This window comes from Cavia porcellus, unplaced genomic scaffold, assembly GCF_034190915.1.
Source record: "Cavia porcellus strain 051 isolate PalLab524CR breed Dunkin Hartley unplaced genomic scaffold, mCavPor4.1 scaffold_8, whole genome shotgun sequence".
Lineage (NCBI taxonomy): Eukaryota > Metazoa > Chordata > Mammalia > Rodentia > Caviidae > Cavia > Cavia porcellus.
In genome coordinates this window covers 70,031,325-70,053,753 of record NW_026947491.1, presented here as the reverse complement: position 1 = coordinate 70,053,753, position 22,429 = coordinate 70,031,325, and the positions used below count along the sequence as shown (strand labels likewise).

Below are 22,429 nucleotides of genomic sequence, written 5' to 3'. Positions count from 1 at the left end.
TGTTGAATTTCTTGCTGAACTATGATTGATACATCACTGAGAACAAAAACCACCTTCTGGAACAGAAGCGACTGTCTCAAGTTTCCTGGCTTTATAGGAGATGGATAATGTTTGTTTTAGTAAAAAGGACCTATGCAAGAAAGCACCAGGGGACAAGGGAGCCTTTCAATGTATTATGAAATAAAAGGCAGTCCTGTCACTTGGATTTTGATAGATGTGCATCTCCAATGTTCGTGATAGAAGCTTAAAACAAAGACTGCTTCAAAGCAGTTGTGGATAAATTGATGCTCCAACAATTTTAGAATGCACAGAAAAATATATAAGCATATTTAAGTGGGATTTGCTTTCTTTCCAAGGGTTTCTATGTATCATAATAAACTTGGTATTGCTTAATGTATATGAACAGTATTTTATATACTAATCAAAGTTGTTTTTTTTTCTTCTTAGAAAAATAAAAGGAAAAATCTAAAACAAGATTCCTTGGTTATAAATTAAGATATTCACGTTGGTGTGCTTCTTATAAAATTTGTGCTTAATAAATGACTATAAATAAACAAGCTCAATAATCAATTTCATCAAAATGTCTTTCTGACAAAGAGGCTACAGTTATAGGATATTTTGAAGTCATTTAATGACTCACAGGGCAATATTTTCAACATAATTTTCAGGGTTACTCTGAATATATCAACTCAGTTACAGGAAAATAAGAAATGAGTGATAACTTCTCAATAAATAAATCAAAAAAGCCACATTTCCCCCTGTCTCTGTCTGTCTGTCTGTCTGTCTGTCTGTCTCTCTCTCTCTCTCTCTCTCTCACACACACACACACACACACACACACACACACACACACACATCCCTCTAACTTCATGTACATTCACATTCCCCATCCCTTTTCTTTTGTCAGCCCATCTCTTATTGGCAGCTGGCTGTATGAACACATCTTTGGGTGAAGCTCATTGGTAAAACAGAACTATGTTTTGAACATCTTCCCAATTTACCAAGAGTAGAAATGGGAGACAAAATCTATTTATGGGTTACAATTGTATCTCAGTCCCAACTGTTTGAAACAACTTGAATGGTGACTGCTGTTAAAGTATTATGGTATAACAAGTGTGTTACTAATGTCTGAATTTTAAAATGCTGAAATTTTCTGATAGAACTGGACAATATATTTTGTTGAGGAAACAGGATTTTCTAATTAGCAATGTATTTTCCAAATTTCCAATTTGTAATAAATATATAGAATAAGATTTATTTAGTCTTCTTACTGTATTGCTTTATATTTTGAAATTGGAGACTACAAGAGGGGTAAAGTTGTATATGATTTTGTTATCACTGTGAGAAATTCTAATTCTCTATTAAAGTATTTCCCTTCTCCTCTACTTGGTCCCCTACACCACAGTCACAGTATCATGTCTATCATTTCTTTTACACCTTCTTCTTCTTTTTTTCTCATGTACTGGAGACTGAATCCAGGGCATTCATACCAAGCAACATCTCCAGCCTTTTGGTAATTTTTATGCTAGGACAGGGTCTTTTTAAGTCAGCAAAATTCCCAGGCTGGCCTCAAACTTGCCTCAGCCTCCCGGAAAGGTGGCATTAGGACATGTACCATCTAATAATGCTTATCCTAAAAACATCTTGGTCAGGTCCTGATCGCTCAGAATACCACAGAACTGATTTAGTACCTCTTGACTTTAATCCTCTCTCCTTAAATTTGTCCTCTGATTCATTACCAAAGTGATTAGAAATGGCAATTCTAACAAAGTAAGCTTTTCCTTAGAAATCTTTAGTGGCTCTCTACTGTTTCTGGGATGAAGTTTTAAATTTCTTCAAAGACAAGGCTCAATATGATCTAGCAATCATATGCTTCTATAGGTTTACTTCCCTCCACCAATTTTTATATTGCTCCCTAAATTCTTCATTTCTATTATACACTTCTGTATAACAGATTGTTCTTTTTTAATCTGAATGTTCTCCACCCAGCCATACAATAAAATCTGATTCATTCCTCAAAAGCCAACTCAAGCATCTCCTCAGTGATGCTTTCTCCTAATCATTTCCTTAGTGCATTTACAACTTTCCCTATTACACACCTCTTCACTATTTTATTGTAGTTTATGCAGGATGATGCCTCACTCCACTATTGGATGCTAAACATCAGTTTTGGATTCAGAAAAGACCACTTCTTAAATCAGAAATGACAACTTCCTGTCACTGAATCATAGCACTAAGCATATATTTATTAACACTCAACTCCTTGATGAGTGAATATTGCAATTTTAAAATCCTGTGAAATGTGCCAAAATCTTGTATTCTTGTTCAGATACAAAGGCACAAAGGCTCTCCTCTCTCTCTCTCTCTCTCTCTCTCTCTCTCTCTCTCTCTCTCTCTCTCTCTCTCTCTCTGTCTCTCTTGCCCTCCCTTCCATTTTCTTCTCTTTCCACCCTCCCTTCCAATTTTTGAGGTTCTGGGAATTAAAATCTGGGCTTTACACATGCCAAGTAACTGCTGCTCTGCCTTGAATTCTATTCTAGGATCCTCTGAGATGTTTCGGTTTTGGTTGTGCTGAAAGTACATACTTTATGTCAAAAATTATAGAAATAAAAGCAGACATGATATTCAATTTTCTATCAATTTATGATTTGCCTTTTGGCTTCCAGGTTTTAGCCTATAAATATCATAATCCATTATTTCTTATAAGGTTTATTATAGTAATAGATTATGAACTTTTTTTGCCTTTTTGAGAGAAGGTTTTGCTATGCAGTTCAGGCTGGCCTCAAACTCATGATGATCCTCCTGCCTCAGCCTCCCGAGTCTGGGATTACAAGCATGTGCCACCATGCCTGACTAGGAACTAGAACTTTTTAATGCCAATTGTTATATCAAAATTGAAGACCTCATATTTCTACTTTATAGTAGAAGATAACAGTGTCTGAACCAGAGAAACTGGTGCTTGATAAATTTAGGTGACTTGGACCGTGAAAAATTAGAAAGTTCAGAACAATTCCAAAGGCCTCCTACCATACTAACACTGAAAACAAACTTCATAAATACCTCTTCTTGTCTAAAGCAGACACAGTGAAATAAAAATGCAGAAGCTATGCTAGAATTTATTAAAAACTCAGATCAAATATTCCATTCTTGAACTGTAAAACTTACATTTAGTCTGTTACATTTTAATCATCCCACCAGCAATTATTTAGTGTATACTCACAATTCTGTTGAGTTTAAACCCATTCTTCCATAATTATTGATGTCTATGTATCATGTAAATCACCAAGTACTGCAATAAGTTGTGAAGATATGAGGCTGGACCCTTAGTGAATTAGCCTAGACTAGATTTCTCAAGCACAGGACCTTTGCACTGTAGGAAGTTTTCATGGAAACTTCAGCCTCTTTATTGATCTCTCAAAACACCTTGTAAATTATTCCATGAGAGTGCATTTTACTACAGAGAGTATCTGAAAAGTTTCTTAGACTTTCGACAAGTGACCCCAAAAATGTTAAGAGTGATCAGTTGAGATGATGATGATGTTTCTGTTTGGCATTGTTGACATGAGTATTCAATAAAATATCAAGTCATGTTACATCCTTAGCTATAGCTCTAAAGTATGATTTTAAATTACTTCTTTTTTAGTCTTTGCATGCCTTAACTCTCACAATAGCCTTTATTTCAGTTTCTCCTCTGTACTGGTTGTAAAAATCAAGTGACTCCTATGGTAGCAAGCTAATAAATACATTACATGTGAAACCGACATACTGAAAAAAATATATAAAAATAGATATAAAACAATCTGTGCTCTCCTGTGTTCTTCATAATCATATGTACTTAGTATTTTCAAAATATACTTTGGAATGGCATAGATTTATTCTAACTATTCTAGTATTTTGAGAAATAAAGTCATACAAACTTGTACATGGAATAAGGCAAAGAGACGAACTGTCTTTAGGTTTCCAGGTCAGATTTTTCCTTCCCTCCTTTAGGCAACAGAAGACCAGAAAACTAATTCTAAATGTAATGAGGATAGTTGATCAGAATAGTATATATATATTTTTTTTCATTTAGGATCAATATTTAGTTTTCTCTTACATACCTACTAAATTGACTTACGAAATTTTGAAGACTTATTTAATTACTAATACAACGTAGCGCTTATTGGGAGACAAACTGGATACATGATTCAACTTGGTTTCACCATTTCTTGACTATTTTTAAGGCAAACAATTTTGATTTCCTTTTTAAGAATTTCACCCAATGAAATTCAGCCACAGAAGACAGAGTTAAAACTGAGTGCAGTGTCAGGGCAGTCCTAAATATTACCTACCAGAACTGATGTTTTGACCCAAATGACTGAAGGGACCATCCACTGAGGTCAACATGAACGGGGTGATTCAAACTTCCGTGGCTTACCAGAGGGTCCCCTTCTGTGTCAGTCTGTGGAATGTGCTTTGAGGTTGTCGCTTCTTTCGTGGACGTACAGCCCTCATACCCAACATCTTCCGGGCGCAGCTCAAGTAGCGCTGGGCCCTCCTGCTGCAGAGACGCTGTGCCCCAAGGGTAAGTGTCCAGCACCCATCGGGAGGGATCTTCCCATGGCGCCCGTTTGCCATACATCTAAAAGGTGGAATATATTTGTTACAAAAAATTTTCACTTTTTATTACATCAAAAATATGATTACTAAGTAATTTCTTTTACATGTTAATATCACATAGGACTTTTAGGATGACCGTTTTTATGCGGTTTTCCACATTTTAAATGTACATACGTCTCACTTAAAATTGAAACTAGTCAAAATAAAGAGGAACATCTAGCTATATAATCAGCACTCAGGGAGGAGATGAAAGAATTATTATGAATACATGTAGAAATAACTTCCCACATGTGCCTTTACAAACCAAGAGAAAACTCAAGATTGATAAATAAAAGCTCCAGTATTAGAGGATTTTTAAAAAATCCATGTTTATAATGAAGAGGTCTCCACCCAAGTGCAACTGGCAGAAATGATGGATGAATGAAAAGAGAATTCTTTTTCACTGTCAAATTTCACTTTTAGCCTCATCCCTTAAAGAACTATACAGATACACAACCTAGAGAGCACCCACCCCGTAAGCAAAGATAGAATCTTTTATTTAACCTCTATAGGACTGAATCAAAAGTCAACTGCAAAGCATGCCATGAACTTCCAAACTTGTCAATGGATACATTTTACTTTTGTCTCATTGAGCTACAGTAAACCATCACAGTGGGACATGCCACAGCATTTCCTGTGACATTAAGTCAGCCACCAGGAGCCAAGACTGTCACTGGTCGTATCAGTCCAGTGAGGACAGAAAGATCACCATGACCTGTGTTCTTACAGTGTGTGTGTGTGTGTGTGTGTGTGTGTGTGTGTGTGTGTGTGTGTATGTTTAAACAAAGTCTCATCAAACTTTGACTCCAATCTTTTTTCCAGATTGGTTTCAACTTTTTCATTTTAAAATTTAAGTATTTCTTAGATTTATAGTCTCTCTACTGCTCTGCAAGATTTTAACCAAACTAGATAATCTTTTCTTTATTGTATTTTTTGCCCTTGTATGAACTTTTTGTAAAATTGATACTTGAGATACTCTTATTTTTTTTTCCTTTTTTCTTGGTGGATATATGCATGTATAGGAAGTAATGATGTTATTAGAGGAAATTAACTGTAGGAAAATGTTCATCAGGAAAATGATTCTAACTCTCAAAGTATGAGTGAATATGAATTTTTAAACATAGTTCCTTTGTTTTTGAGCAGAAAGTTAGCTTAAGTTCTACTTTCTGGAAGACACAGAAGATTAGAAGAAAATTGTATAATTCCTGGAAAGCTTATGCTTTCATAACAAAAGACTCAAGAATCTAGATTTAACCCTAAAAGAGAATGAGTACCTAGAAGCAACAGATACCAGCCTTTTAAATAATCTCTCTAGCTCTCATTCCCTAAGGAAATGTACAAACGTAGAGAGACAATAAAAAGCCTAAAGAGATCTAATTCCTCATTTTGGAATGAAGAGATATTACAGAAAAAGAATGAAATGAAGAAGAATCTAAATGTTCAAACCAAGACAAATTGATTGCTGACATTTGAGCAAAGATTGAACCACCAGAATACAAAATTCGGTCCATTATATCACTAGCATCTTTCTAATTAGAATATGAAGTAGGAAACACTTCTCCTACTGGTCCTCCTACTGGTCCAAAGCTGAAAAGTTTTTTTTTTGTTGTTGTTTGTTTGTTTTTAAGCAATTTCCTCTGAACTCAGAGTTTCATCTTTGCTACTAAGCTTCACTTTTTTTTTTTTTTTTTTACCTCTACCTCCAATTTAAGGTTCTTCTTGCCAGAAGATCTAAGGGAAAGTCCATGACATAAGCAATTCCTTTGTATTTTGGTCCTTCAGAGGCCTTGCATGGAATCTCCAAGGAATACTTGCTGCCAACTTTTTCTGGCTTTCACAGTCTTCAGTAGCAGTCACAACTGTCTACCTCCTCAAAGGTTGTATGTTTTTGGTGTTGCATGTGCTGAATGCCCACTCCACCCCCAAGAATATGTTAAATCTAATAGCAGTTAGGAAAACCATAACTGAGTATAACTAACCAGAAACTCCCTAAATCTTGGCTCAGTCATTGGAAAGGAGATCGAATTCCTACACATTAAAATGGGTGATTATATAACATAAGTCAGGGGTTTCTAATTTTACAGTTCCATGAAGTTTGATATCCAAGTTAGGGAAATAGCAACACTGATGGAAAGGGGATATGTTGTTGAAGAAACAGTTTTATTGTTAATGATACACTTTCTCTTTTTAGTTAAGCATAAACAGGACTTTTTGTAGAATGTCAGGGACTAAGGCCGATGAGACAAAAGGCAGAAAGGTCTTCAAACTAGCCTGTCATAGGTAAAGAGACCAATCAACCTTCTTATAATTCAAAGTGTGCCCTAAAAAGTAGCAAAAGATCTTATAAGTGGCATTAAAGAGCTTCAAACAGTGAGACATACCAACATCAGGGTGCCTATAAGTAAATATCGCTTGCTATACACAACATGATGAGTATGAATGATCAATACCTAAGTAATCACGGCTGTGAGGAGATGCCCAAGTACACAATGTACTGTATGAGAAGAGCATCTCGACACCTTCTAGGACAAATGGATGATTGCTGCATGAATCATGTTTACTTTAACTTTTATATTTCTTATTACAACAGGTAAGATACTGCATATTATTTGCTCTTTATATTTCATGACTCATGCCTAAAAAAATAAATGTTTTATTGCTTTTAAATGAATCAGCATGCTTTTGTGTTTGTTTTTAAAAGTTCTATAAATTGAATATTATACCTGAAGGCCTTCTCTTACTGCCTCCAGAATATAAGGTACCAAAGAGTAATTCCAGAGATCCATGAACCAAACTCTAGAACCTTCTACATCCATGGGACAGGGAAGGAAAAGTCGGGGACCTGAGAAGACAAATAACAAGCAAAGTTTGAAAAGGGTTACATTTGCCAATCTTTACACATATTTAGACAATATTTGGAGGAACAAGATTTTTCACTGGATTCCTAGAAAATTATAATCTTGACTAACTACATCTTTACTAAAACATATTCATTCAAAACTCAATCTTTTGATCTCTTCTTTTTATAACAATATTAATATGAAGCAAAACATATTAGAATTAGGAGATAATAAATGTTTTTAAGTAGTCAACCTGCCTAGTTTTACAAATAACAAAATTCAAATATGCTAAAATGAATTGCTAAATAAACAATGCAATTTATTTGTAGAATTTGAAATCTGTATAACTATTTTGGTCGAAATACAGAATTTTTAATTTAACAGAATTTTTAATTTTAATCTATAGAATGTTTTATGATTCTCAACCACTTAAAAAATAAAAAAAAAACATTGTAAACTCTATGTAAGAGAAATAATTCAAGCATTTTTGTCTTCAGGAAAAATAAATTATTTACATATCAACTAAATTGTCTCTAAAGTCTTCTGTCACAACTATATTTGATATGAACAATTAAATTTATTTTTAGCATTTAAAGCATCCTAAAAAAGAAATAACTGTGTTTACCGCAAATGATTACATGATTTTAGAAATTTGACTTTATTGAATTCATTTGATCTCAGCAATATTTTAGTAGGCCATAATTGTGAGACAGAATGAATTTAATTAACAATACAAAACAGAAAAAGGCAAATTTTCAGGAAAGCTAAAATAAATTTTAATTTTTAGGTTTAAAAAACATTAGATTTGGTTGTTATTTTCTATCATCCCATCTGGCCATCTTTACCAAGTACTCTTAGTTCCTGGAAAACAGCATATTGTAATTTTGGAACTCACCAATGGTAACATCAGAAGAACTGTGTGTTTCCAAAAAACTGTTGAGATGATGCCATGTCTTAGGAATCCAATCTATAATTTTGACTAGGTCATTATTGCGTATATTCCTTTCAATTTCCAACTCTATCAGTTTCCTTCGAAGGTATCTACCTAAAAAGCCTTTCACTGGTTCTGTGTGGTTTGCACATAATACCCACCTACAAAAAAAAAAAAAAAAAAAAAAAAAAGAAAGAAAAGAAAATATATTTTGATAAGAATGGAATGTAATTCCACAGTAATTTACATTTCAATACAAAGTAATAGTATTCCTTTATAAATTGATTGGTCCAAGAAGTCTGGCAGTTTATTTGCCTTAGAGTTACAAAGTGGAGAACTTCTCTTTCTGAGCTGAAGAGACCTCCCGGGCTGTCAGCCTCCAGTGGGAGTTTACAAGCTGAGCTCTCTTCTGCAGCAGAATCAGGAACCCTGAAATAGCAGCTCTCACACTTAAAAGAAAAGTGCTTTACTTTAGCGAGGGACATAGAGAGCAGGAAAAACATTCCCACTCTTTTTTTTTTTTTTTTTTTTTTTTTTTTTTAAAGAAACACTTCTGATTACAGGTTGAGGATCACAAAATGTCTGCTTGGAACACCTGTCAGAAAATGTGAGAATTATTTATACACTACAGGTCATCACTGGCAGCACTGGTACAAAAGAAATGGAAAAATAAACATTGTAGACAAACAGAAAGGTGCACAACCAAACAATCCCATCCACTTCGCCAAAGGAAACAATCTTTCAATTTATCTTTACCTGAAGTTGTGATGCAGTTCTAAATTTGGTGATGAGGAAACTCCCTGATTCATTGTTCCAATGATATACGGACTAAGAAAAATAAGAAATATAAAATTTAGACATACTCGAGGTAAATGTGATTAATGCATTAAAGTTGTCATTGCAAACAAGAATAGAATTATTTCCTTTTAAAAACAGACTTTAAAAAGATCATTTTGTAGTCTTAGATTGAATAATGGCAAACATGACTATCCTGCTAATTACTATTGGGGATTCTAATTTCAACTCTGACATTGAGTTAAGGAATTTTCTCTCTCAGTGTAAATTTATTCATCTATAAAGTAAAGAAGTTAGAATAATCATATGATTTTGACCCACTCTAATATATCTAGTGATTATAATTAAAATTTATTATTTTTCCTATTTTAGTATTTCATAGTTATTTTAAAGGTTCTCAGTAATGTGTAGATTTATGTTCAACCCAATTAGTTTTAACTGGTATATTCAGCACCATTAATATTAATTTCTGTTCATTATGTTCTTGGTGTCCTTTCCTTAGAAGCCATGTTACAATGCATCTTAGTAAGTCCTTTATTAACCTTCCCCTTCACTGCCAATAGAAAAACATGACAGTAAATGAGAGTCAAGTCTGAATGAACTAAATTTATCTCTAGAGAAAACTGGAATTTAAACTTTGCAATGGAATTAAAATGAAGCTAGAGTGCTAAAGTTTTCCTGTAGATACCATTTTCCTCACTGAAACTATTCATCGTTGGTCTGTAGATCATAACGCTATCAAGGAACTAATGTGTCTAAAAAAGTACCTCACACGTAATGAATGAATAGATATTCTAAGGAAAACTACCTGTAGATTGTTTCAAAATATGATACAACATTCGTGAGAGAATCCGAAGTTAATGGCACAAATTATGGCTCTTAAAATACAAAAAGGTATAAAAAAAGCAAAAGAGATCACCGTTTTCACGTTTGATTATGTAAAATATTTTGTAAGCATACCATTTGTTGTATTTACAGTTGAGAAAACCATTGAAGATATCACTCAAAGATCCTACATGATGAAGATTATCAAGAATTATTACAACCGGGAGCTCCACACCATTATTATCAGCACTGCACTGCTCAGCTAGGTTAGCTAGATACTGCTGTAATTCCTTTAAAAGACAAAGAAAACAAATCTCTCAATGAGCAATTCATACCATGAAAAGCAGCGGCTATTTTAAGAAAATTATACTTTATCTTCTACTCAGGACTTTGCTTTCGCTAAAAGTTATAGGTCAGTCTATTATTACAAATGCCTTTTACAAGGCAAAAAACTCATTTAGCACACACAGAATAAATTTTTCAAGAAAGAGACAGAAGAGAGAAAGTACAAAAATACAGTACCTGTAGCAAATTAAAACGATAAATGAAAAAAATTTCTGTTTTATTCCTTGAAAGAAAAAGAGTTCTAAGAAAGATTATGGCAAACCATGAACATTGAGATTGATATTTCAATGATTAAAGTACATTTTTTTTCCAAATTTATAATTTCAAATACAGATTAAAATAAAATCTAAATGGCACTTCTTAGTTTCCACTAATAATTTCAGTGTTTCAATTTCAATTCATTATGTGGTCTGCATCTAAAAGCATAGCCATAGGCTCTGATAAAGGTGTGAATTCTGCTGCAATTTTAAACAAAGACAACATTTGTTATATTTCACTGGCTCATTTAACATTAGCAATTAGCATTTCTTGAGCATTTTAATTCTCACACAGATATTATTCCTAGTTAATAGCTTTTAATCTAATTATAACCAGTTCTTTTGCGTGACTATTCTCACAGATGGGTAAGCCAGGAACATAATTAGGTTCTTTTAGAATTAACCTAATCAGTAAGAGCATTACCATAATATTTGCATATTTGCAATGGCATTTTTAATTTGTAAATCTTGCTCAGCACTTAAAAAAAAAGAAATCTATTGTCCTAATTTCTACAGACCGGTAAATACATGAACTACTGTCTAGATACTACTGCAATCTTTATGCAACGCAACTTCTAGAACTAAAAGTACGAAGAGAAAAAACAGTGGCCAAGAGTTTGTGGTATTTGGAAACAGTGACTTAAGTTTAAATGTAAAATCAATTAAATAACTAAAATAATATTTGCTTCGTAGTACTTTAAAACAAAGATAATATAAAATAGAATCAGTCACACAGAATAAGTGCTGCCTAAAGCAGAAAATATAGGAATAATATGGTTAAAACTGGTGCATAGTCTCGGGAATTTTATTCATCTTAAAAGAGTAAATGAATCTTCTATCACTCATCTAGCTATATTAAGACAGTCACTCATTTATAAAATATTCACTGTCTATCTGCTATGCTGACAGCCTTAGACCCTATTGCTTTTCCCTTTAGGCTCTAAAAGTTTTCGCATTAGGGAATGAAATATAGATATGATAAATCATTTCAGTAGAATTTCATGAGTATATTATGAGATTGGAAAATTCAAAAGAAAAACCTTCACCTAACTAGTGGGTATCAAGGATGGTTTTCTGGAGGAGATAATGTTGGAGCCCAGGGAAGACTGTCTGCATACATATGAATAATGAGCTTACAGAATGCAGTGCAAGGTGCTAAGAGATGCTAAAAGAAGCCTGTACAAAAGAGAGGTTAATTCTACAAGGAGTATGATTCTTTATTATTTTAAAGAGAGGATAAAACAAAATAAAAGAATACAAGAAAATAAACAAATGAACAACAATAACAAAAAACCCTAAACAGTAACAATACAGGCTTTCAAAACAAGGTAGTAGGAACTTAACAAAGGCTGTTATTTTGCATAGTTATCTCCAAAAGAGTTGCTTGGATTATTGTTTATAGACATGCAAAATTGACCTAATCCTATGAGTGCTAAATGTTTTGTTCCAAGAACTAACAGGATTAGTAGTACAATCATCTTAGCTATCTTAAGTGTATATATACATTTTTTTTTTTTAAATTGGTAACAGGGATCCAACTCACCACTGCCTGCTTGCAAGGTAGGCACTTATGCCGCTGAGCTAAATCCCCAGCCCCTATATATACAAATTTATAACTTTTCCCTTTTTTTTTTTCTTTTCCTTATCCAAGTTATTTTTGCCCTTTGAGCAGTTTCTTACCCTTTCATAGTATTTATTGAAGATTTTGGTCATTAGAGAAATGCAAATTAAAACAACAGTGAGATTTTATCTCACTCCAGAAAGAATGGACAGGATCAAGAAAACACTCAGCCACAAATGCTGGACAGCCTGTGGTGAAAAGGTACTGTTCTGCACTGTTGGTGGGAGCGTAGACTGGTACAACCACTGTGGAAATCAGTGCGGAGGTTCCTCAGAGAGCTGGGATTGGAGGTTCCATTTGACCCAGCTATCCTGCTTCTGGGCATATTCCCACAAGAACTAAAAACATCATACCATATTGATATATGTGCACCTATATTTATAGCAGCACAATTTTTGAGACTCAGATCTTGGAAACAATTCCAATGCCCATCAACTGAGGAATGGATAAAAAAGAGGTGGTATTTTTATTCAATGGAGCACTACTCAGCTATAAAGAAAGATCACATTGAGGCTTTTATAGGTAAATGGATATGACTTGAGACTACACTCATACATGAAATAAACCAAACTCACATGTGTAAATACTGTATTGTCTCTCTAGTGTAAGTGTAAATACTATATGGTCTCCCTAATGTAAGAAATTGAAAAAGTAAATAAGATACCAGGGGTATCATAATAGTCTTTATAGCGTGGCGACATTTGAGATAAACCTTAAATAATAAATGAAATTGCACATGATAAGTTTGCAGTTATTCTATACTTTAACACACCTCTACTAAGCATTTTCAATATGCCAGGTATCATGGCACCAAAGTAAAACATTTCTGTGTCCTCAGAACTTGGCATTCATAAGCTGAGAAACAGACCAGTAAGCTAGTGGTAGTGTTATGCAGTAAACAAAATACACAAACAGGGAAAGACTTAAGGGAAGTATTTGACCGAGCTTAGAGTTCAGACAATAAAATATATTAAGGGAGAACTTTGAAAATCTAAAGAATAAAAATTGAGAGTTGGAGAGTGTGAGACCATCTTGTGTATCAGAAAATAATGGCTCTATTGTTATAAAAGAATGTAGTACAAGGTAGTGGTTTGGGTGATATGTGCTTTGGATCCAGGAAGAAATGGGATTTTATTATATAAATAATTGTGAACCATTTGATATGCTAGTTTATTTGACTATTGTTAGGTGGGAAGCAATTTATTTATCAATAGAAATAACAATGTGAAGAATGAAATGATTAATTATAAATGGAAAAAGCATTCCAGAAGTATATTATTTATGTTAGGCACAATAAAACTAATAGTCAAAATACATTACTTACATAGATCAAACATTTTGTTCACATGACTAAAGTAAACATTACATTTGTTTATATGAGTAATGTAAACATTATATGAATGATGTAAGCATTACTCATAAATCTAGAGAAGACTTTCTGGTGGCAATCTTATTTCCTATTAACCTTTTACTTTAATATTAGGCAAAATTTTGGTATTTAGAAGAGGAAGAAGAGCTCTACAAAGGTGAAAAGGAATCAAAGGCACAGACATGAATGCTAACCACAGGTGCATGAATGACTAGCATAAATGTTTCGAGTAACTGATGGTAAACACATTGGAAGAGGCTGTTTGCACCTGGATTGGTTCTGACGGCAGTGCAGAAATCCTGAATATCCTAAAGACCTGAGTAAAGTCAAGTCATGATTTAAAAGTGTAGTAAGCAGATATCAAAGGAATAAAAGTTATCAGTAAAGAGAACATTGGAACTGTTGAAGCCAAGAATCCCTAAGGTTCTGAGTAGGAAGCAGTGTGACATTTTTTGATCAAGTGCAGAACGTAAAGAGAAAACACTGGAGGATATTAACATGAGTGGAATCTAATTATAAATAAATATAATTATTCTTTTCATTATATGAGTGGATAAAACCAACAAGAGGCTGAAGAGGAAATTTTAAGGAAAATATGAATTGTACTCTCAGAAAACAACTACAAATGTCCGAGTGACAGAGAATAATTAGTCTGGGTCAAAAGGTGGTTGTAACAGAGATGGATGGAAGCAAATGGACTTAAGCTTTTTCACAGCTGAATTTGTCATTTTTAAACTCATATTTTAGCAGGTGAACAGAAACATATTTATAAGCCAACGTAAAACTTACAAAACTGAAAGAACACATAGCTAATAGTGCTCATGTCAATCACATAAATCAACACAAGGTGAAACCAGGGGAATGCTGGGGAAATTCATTTACGAGGAGCGAAAGAAAGGGCGGTCACTGCAACAGACTGAGAGGAAATTTATGAGGCAAGTAGAAAGGGAATAGGAAAGAATGATAATCACGAAAGAAGAATTTCTAGAAAGGGAAGATGAACTGTAGCAACATTTTAAAGAGAAGAGACGGAGCGAAGAGGAGAGACTGAGTGAGCAGATGGCCAAGGGACCCCACCAATGAGGAAGTCACTAGATGATTCTGGACACACGGAGCCCTTGGATTGTTATGTAGTTGACCTTTCTTTGTGAATCACAGCACATCCCTTGGAATGTAATGAAAGCTACAGAACAGTCAGACATAGGAAGAGACATACACAAGAAATTTTTTCTTATGACTTAAGAGGCTTCCACAGACTCACTTACATCTTATATGGATGCACTGAGGCATTAGTATTAGAAGCTCTATGTCCCTGTGTAGTTATAAGCAAGCAGGGTACCTACCAGATGACCAATGGCAATGGACACAGCTGTATTTTGACATTATAGACAGAACATAACAGTTATATACAGACCACTGAGCACTGCTTTTTTCTGATTTTTGACTCCAGAAACAGTAAAAATTAATCTTCCATGGACAGCTTTCTGATCTTCTCCCTCCTAACATTCCAAGTGGCTTCAGCTGGCTACATCGTCTTCACTAAATCCTTTTCTAGCCTTCTGGGCCTGCTATATCAAATGTCACAAAGTGTAATTGTTTATGTGCACTGCTCTCAATCAAAATATTCCAGCTGGCAGCTTGAGGGAGGGTTTGAAGTGTAGGAAGAAGAACAGAATGTAAAATGTAGAGGTACCAAAATCATTAAAAGATTCATTTCATTTCATGGTTATAATTTGATTTTTAAAAATCAGTAAATGCTTTTTGGTTGTGTCTCTCCAATAGCACAGCACAAAATGCATCAGCATTTATACAGCTCCATTTTCCAGGGAGAGGTCTTACGATTTCATGTCTCATTTGCATTTTATTTTAATAAGTCTATACCGTTGGCAACCGTCCTTAATAAGATCTCCACTTGTCATCTCCCCTTCTTTATATCATCTTCATTTATAGCCACCCCACTTCCAAAAGCAAGCAAACAACATGTGGGTCTTTCTGCCCATTTGGAAGGAATTAGTCAAATTCTCTGCACTGGCTATTTATCCAGCATTCCCGACAGTTCATTCATATCTAACAACCATAAAAAAGCAGCACACATCTGTAGTTGTGTTTACTGCTTTCTTGATGATGAATGCCATGTGGTTTTTCCATAGGCTTCTTCCTATTACAGCTTCCTACTATCATTAGTTTCATCTAAACACTCCTATCAATGCTTTTGTGCTCATTATTTTGTAACAACAATTGAACTTTCTTAATATTGGCACAGATAATACTATTTTTCAAAAATCAAAATATGCTAAAAATGTTAGAAATGTTCATTAAATATTAATACTATAAAATGGTACATAACACTAAGAATATCTCTAAGCATTAAATCTTTTTAAAACTGATATATATATGTGTGTGTGTGTGTGTGTGTGTGTGTGTGTGTGTGTGTATAATAGATCTTAAAGGGAGATACATTTTGAGGCTAATAAAAATTACCTTCTTATTTTATTGAATCAAATTACATCCTAATGAAGTTCGAAGTCAATCTACATATATTTAATTTAAACATATATTGTGATCCCCATCTTTATTGAAATGCCTTGGTTTCTTCTAACAAAACTATTTCACTCTTGACTTTCTAACCACTTTTCTTTTTAATTAAAGAAGAAGTTGTATAGCATTATTACGTATCAACATTCAGGAACAAACCAAATGAGATCACAAGAATACCTAAAAGACCTCAATCCTTTCATCTGTTTTCCCTTCCTTCCTTCCTTCCTTCTTTCCTTCCTTCCTCTTTCTTTCTTTCTTTCTTTCTTTCTTTCTTTCTTTCTTTCTTTCTTTCTTTCCTCCTTTTTGTTGAAAAGAAAATAAATCTTTGAAGTCTCTTTTGTAAAGATATAAGGAGACCTGATCACAGCAGGTATTAGATGTGTAGCCTAATGCAAACAATTGTGTTCTTTCAACTTGACTCAGAGAACAGTCAAATATTCTGCCTCTGGTTTTATGTCTCCTTGGTTGAAGTGGCAATGAGTGATTCAACCACAATTTAATAAATCGTGCTGTGTTTCAATGAAATATTCAGAATCCAGTGATTGTACTCATTTAACTTTTGAGGCATTCTATCATGCTCTATCACTGTTCCTTTGAAGAAAACGTACAAGGCAATTTTGACCCTAAGGGTGTGGGTGTTAGGGGAGGGGTAAATGTGTGTGTGCATATGTTTGTGTGGTTAATGCTTAATTAGTATTTAATTAATGAATACAAGTACACCATATACTATACTGTGCTTATTACATGTGCCTCTCTCGTGCACACACAGACATATACACACATAAATATACTTATTTAATCCTTAAAACAATCCTATTTTTCCACATTGTACAGATGAGAAAACAGAATGCAAGCACAAGCAAATTCAGTAATGAACCCTAAATCTCACAACTAGGCAGCACTAAGGATAGAATCAACTACCACACTAAGAAAATTTTTCCCCAATATGTGTACTTTAGGTATCAAGAACCCAGTAGGTTTGAGATCACATTTATTCCTGAAAATGTGCAGACTGACATTCCTGAGATAATGGATCATTTTAGATCATCTAACCAGATTATCTTTAATAAAAGTAGTATGACTCATTATTACTGGAATTCCTTTAGGATATAGATTATAACAATTGAAATTTCTCAAGACTTTAATAGACATAACTAGTAAAATTAGTTTACTGTTAGGAACCAATTCCCCATGCCTACTTCTTTTCTAGATTTCTTTATTTACCCAGTATGTACAAAATCACTGGGTAGGTTTTAAAGCACTTATAAAATACGACTGTTCAGACTGATAACTATGGCACGCTGGACATTGGTACATGGTGAAATAGACATTGTTTAGTTTCCTGTGGTTCCTAAACATAATTCTCATAGAGATGGGACTTGGGCAATTGCTGAGATCTTAGAATATATTAATTATCATCAGATCATCATTGCTGAAAAGTCCCAGTTAATTTTGACTTATCTACAGACACTGAGACAACTATTACCTTTTTATAAAACCTTGATTACTAGATGTAGGGTTATTTTTCCTGTGTCGCCAAAGCACTGTGCTCACATCTTTCTACTGTAATACTTCCTAAATGATTATCTAATAAAATACAGACAAGGGCTCTGTTTTCTTCTGTATTATCCCAATGCCTTATAGAGTACCTGATAACTGATTATCATTGAAAACAGCAACTGTCTCCAAGTTGATAAAGCAAAGTTTATTCCCTTACTAGATTACACATTTAGTGAAGAGATAGATATTTTTCCATGTATAACATGAAAGTGTCTTACAATCTTAAAACTTGATTACTTAAGACACTAGTGGATAAATAACATCTGTTTTCTTGGGACTCTGTGACTTACCTTACTTGACTTATGGTCCACATTAAAAGTGGCAATAGCATCCTCTGTTTTTTTCCTCCCCAATTTGGCTATAACATATTCAGCAAGTTTGTTTGCTAAATAGGTCTTTCCAGTACCACTTGGTCCTGAGAGTATAATTCTGTGATGCTCCATCAACAAGTTAAAGTACCTTTGGGTAATTGGCTTAGGAATCAGTGTATCAAAAACAAAACTATCCAAACTGTTTTCTTCTATTCCTACAGGAAGAAAAAAAAAGAGAGAGAATAGTATGATGTATTGCTTCCCATGAGCTAGAATTAAAATCCAATGTCAACTAGCAACAGAGCTTCATTCGTCATAGGAATACACTCCCGACCAAATAAATTGTAGGTGTTTCTATCCCACAAACATGTCGCCATTTTAAGAAAGAAAATACATCAGGAGGAAGGCAGTGTGAAGATCCAAATCAGAGCAAGCTACTTCCTTTTGTTTGTGCTCGCCTCCACAGACTACCTCGTGTTTTCTTTCCATTTAATGTTTGCAGAAAGAAATGAAAGCATTATAAATTCTAGCACAAAACATTCCTTCCCTTTGAAAGGGGTTAATTTTGTTAAGAATAAATGTGGAGTTTATGTAAGATGTCCGAGTGTCTCTGTGTGTGACCTTTTGGTTTAACTTTTGTCCTTTCTCTTTATTAACATCTATTTCTCATTTTACATTCCAGCTCTACAACCACTTAAGCTTTTGAAGAATACAAATTCTGACATTTAGCAAGGAATTAGAGACGGAGCAACAGTATATCTCTTTTTACTAACCCAATTATCTTAATCAGAAAATCAAATACTGATGAATTCTTGTGTTAACCTAGTTTATATAAATTTATTGTGGTTCTCAAACATAAACAAACAAAGAATTATGGAGACACGTTACTTCAGGTGTTACGTTAGCCTGTAATGAATCACATCAACTGAAGCAAAGAACCAGAACTTCTCATTTCTGATTTTTTACTTCTGTTCTTCATCCTCAGTGATTATTTATTGAGTATACATTTTTTTTAATTTAAAAAGTGATGAATTTATTTGGAATAGTTTTATTTGGAATAAAAAACAAAATTTGTAGTTCTCTTGTCAAAGATGAGATTGGGGAAAAATCTAGAAATTTGTAACTTCTTAAATCACATCTTTCTGACACCTTAGCGATACTTATAAATGTGTTGTAAATTTCAGATCTCTGAATTCAAAAAAATTCATTTGCATGGGTTTTAATGTTTTCAGTAAGATTTTAATTCTTTTTAAAATATCAAAATGGCCACTCCATATCAAAATCTTCAAAGTGGTTACCATAATTTATGAACTTGAAATTTTAAATGGAAACTGCAAATAAAGGATGATGATTTTTGGTAAAAAGTTATAATTGTGCTTTTTTCACTTTCATTTTTACCTTTTAAGTTCACAGTGATGGTGTTATTATCTCCAACAAGGTATCCACAAGGCAACAGTTCAGGCACTTCCAGGTTAGGGGATCTAACTAAATCTCCTATACAATAACTAGCAATGCAGTCAGAGCTCAGACCAAGGCTTGAAGTTGTATCAACTCGCAACACATATTCCTGCAACAGTTCAAAAATAATAAATAAGATAAAAGAAAAGTTCAAATATCTATAACCAACATAAAGATAAATGTAACAAATTTTAGAGATAGGTAATATAAAAACTATTCATTTCAAACAGTAAAAGAAGGGAAATACAAGAGTTCAAGAGTATAAGAAGGGAAATACAAGACAATAATCAGAAATATTTACACTATTGGGGTTAAGGATATTATCTAAAAAGAAACAGATGAAAAATAGTACCACCATACCTTAAAGAGCCGTCTAATTACACCATCCAAGACATCCCATTTGGTTTTTCCACTGACACCAATGGATCCAATCAAATATGCCTGAGACTTTTGATCCTTAATCAGAACAAAATAAAGAAAGATACAATCCAACTGTGTTTCTTATTTTATTGATATATTATCTTTTAAAACTTAATAATGCAATTGGTGATTACTAAAGAATTAATTTAAACTAGAATTCATTAAGCCTATGGTTATGTGTTCTACTTTAACAAATGAAGTGGGTTATACTATAAAGGATAACTTGGCAACTTAGGAACCTAATCAATAGCAACAATAGCAAGCAAGAAGGAAATTAGATGAAGTGCTTCAAGAAAAGCTGATTCATGACATATTCAGTAAAGAAAAAGAGGAAAGGAATTAAGAATAGCCTGGCATTTTAATGCAATGGGTCTGCTCCTAACCAAAGGAATTTGGCAGCAAGAAAAGGGTAAGAAAAACGAAATAGCATTAGATCATCTGAATCGTAGACATTTATCTCACAATTTTATGATCTCATTGTTTAATAAGCCCAATGCTCAGTTTTTTTTCCACTTTTTAATTTTAATCCAATCCAGTTTTAAGAACTATAACTCATGGAAGTATAATATGTTCACATTTACAGAAGGGTCTAATTTTGAATTTATCAGAAAACTTACTATTGAGAAGAACTTGCCAGAGAAAATTATGGGATTAATTTAACAAAGCAAAGCATTATTTTATAATATAAGTAATGATCTCAACTCTATTTTTATAGGGTAGAAATTTGAGGAATTTCTAAGAATGTTAGAAATATAAACAGCTTAGAATTTGTAGTTTAAATGGTTTCTTTTACACAGACTCACAATGGTTACATGAAATGACTGTCAGAAGATATAATTAGTTATTACATTACAATCCTATTTCTAGTCACTAATTAAGTGGTTATTGAAGGGTGGAGGACACTGATCAAATGTTACATGGCATGGATTCTACAACACACTTTCTATAGGAGACAATTTGAGCAGTTCTCCTTGAATATAGCATTGGTTAAATCAAGAGTTGCCTGCATGTGCTGATGGGTACAGAGCTGGCTATTGTATGTCTTTTTCTCTTCAATTATCTCTAAGCAATGCAAATAAGGCCAGCTGAAGTACAGATATGCAATCTTTAAGCCCAGTCTGACAGTTTCCTGTTTCCTTGCAGTGTGCTCCTGGTCAGTCTGTTGAATGCAGCTGGATGGTAGAAACAGTGAGCTCCAGGAATGTCAACCATGTAGTTAGGTATGAGCCTCAAAATAAAGAGGCTATGATTCCCTAGGGCTCAAAAGTTTATGTATTAAGAGACTGAATAATAGCCTCCTAAATTCATTCATATGCTATCCCAGTGGAGTTATGCAGGCTGGTCTTTCTGCTTAACTTTTTCCTTGCATTTTGCAAAGGTGCTTTTCTCCCCACCTAGCTAGCCAGCTCAATTTACTGATGTAGTTTCCACCATCCTTCCTGTCCCGATCCTCAAGCCACTTCCTCCTTTACAAGGTAATAAATTTTGGGAGAGAACTTGGATCAAGGCCTTTGCCCTTGTATCCTCACTTGTATCAGGACCCCTTCATTGCCATAACTTTGAATACATGTTAATGTCTTTACTCTCACCATGGAATGCATTGGAGGAGGGTGATTGGAATGAATTTGGTGGAATTCGAATAAAATTTCTATGGGATTACAACGGTAACTTTCTAGATTGTGAGAAAGATTTAAAAAGGGGTTACGATACTGGGATTACAATACACAAGATTTGGATTACAATATTCAACATTTGGATTTCAATCATTTCTATCACCTAAATAAAAATGTGACCTTTGGTGAGTCACTTAGCTGTCTCACATCCTCAAATTCTTCATTTGTAATATTTAACCCTATACATGTAAATAATTACTACCATTATTAAGACATACTCTAAGTTAGAAGCCAACACTTTTGCCAAAAATAGTTGAGAAATTCACAGCTGAAACAATGTGTGTGTTGTTTTCCCTCTTATTATGGGCTAAATATTTGTAGTCCTTCCACTGCCTCACTAATTCAAATGCTGAAGTCCCCAGTCTCAGTGTGATTGTATTTGAAGTTAATATCTTCAGGAGTTCAGTAGGGTTAGATTAGTTTATTAGTTAAAGTGTGCATAAAAGTGTGGGACTTTGTGAAGAGAATGATATTAGGGTGGCTCCTTTTTTTTCTCCCCTAAGACACTGATGTAAGACCATTTGAGAACACATCAAGACGCTGACCATGTGTGAACTCAGGAGACAGCCCTTTCCTCAAACCAAATTGGCCAAAACTTGGACCTTGGACTTTGTTATTAGCCTCTGCAACTGTAAAAGGGAAAAAAAAATTTCTGTTGCTTAAACTACCTGTTCTGTAATATTTTGTTATAATAGCACTGGAAAGCTAAGATGGCTTCTTTCTTAGAAGGTTTATTGGGAAAAAATATGTTAAAACACGCCATCTTTTAGAATTATTCTAAAAAGAAAAAAGCTTATTTTCAACATATTTATAGTGAAATCAAAATGGATATGATGCAATAGAAGAGC

General features: G+C 33.8%; 1 protein-coding gene across 8 annotated transcripts in view; it reads right to left on the bottom strand.

Annotated features, from left to right (window-relative positions):
- Nav3 (neuron navigator 3) overlaps positions 1 to 22,429 on the bottom strand; it is a 747,442-nt gene that overhangs the window by 3,196 nt on the left and 721,817 nt on the right. For all 8 annotated transcript variants that reach the window (XM_063255189.1, XM_063255188.1, XM_063255190.1 and 5 more), the window contains 8 exons: positions 19,849 to 19,944; positions 19,429 to 19,597; positions 18,010 to 18,245; positions 10,165 to 10,319; positions 9,166 to 9,237; positions 8,374 to 8,570; positions 7,362 to 7,480; positions 4,418 to 4,621 (listed from right to left, as the gene is read on the bottom strand). In XM_063255189.1, the coding sequence (XP_063111259.1) occupies positions 4,418 to 4,621; positions 7,362 to 7,480; positions 8,374 to 8,570; positions 9,166 to 9,237; positions 10,165 to 10,319; positions 18,010 to 18,245; positions 19,429 to 19,597; positions 19,849 to 19,944 (1,248 nt within the window). The remainder of the gene's footprint in view (positions 1 to 4,417; positions 4,622 to 7,361; positions 7,481 to 8,373; positions 8,571 to 9,165; positions 9,238 to 10,164; positions 10,320 to 18,009; positions 18,246 to 19,428; positions 19,598 to 19,848; positions 19,945 to 22,429) is intronic.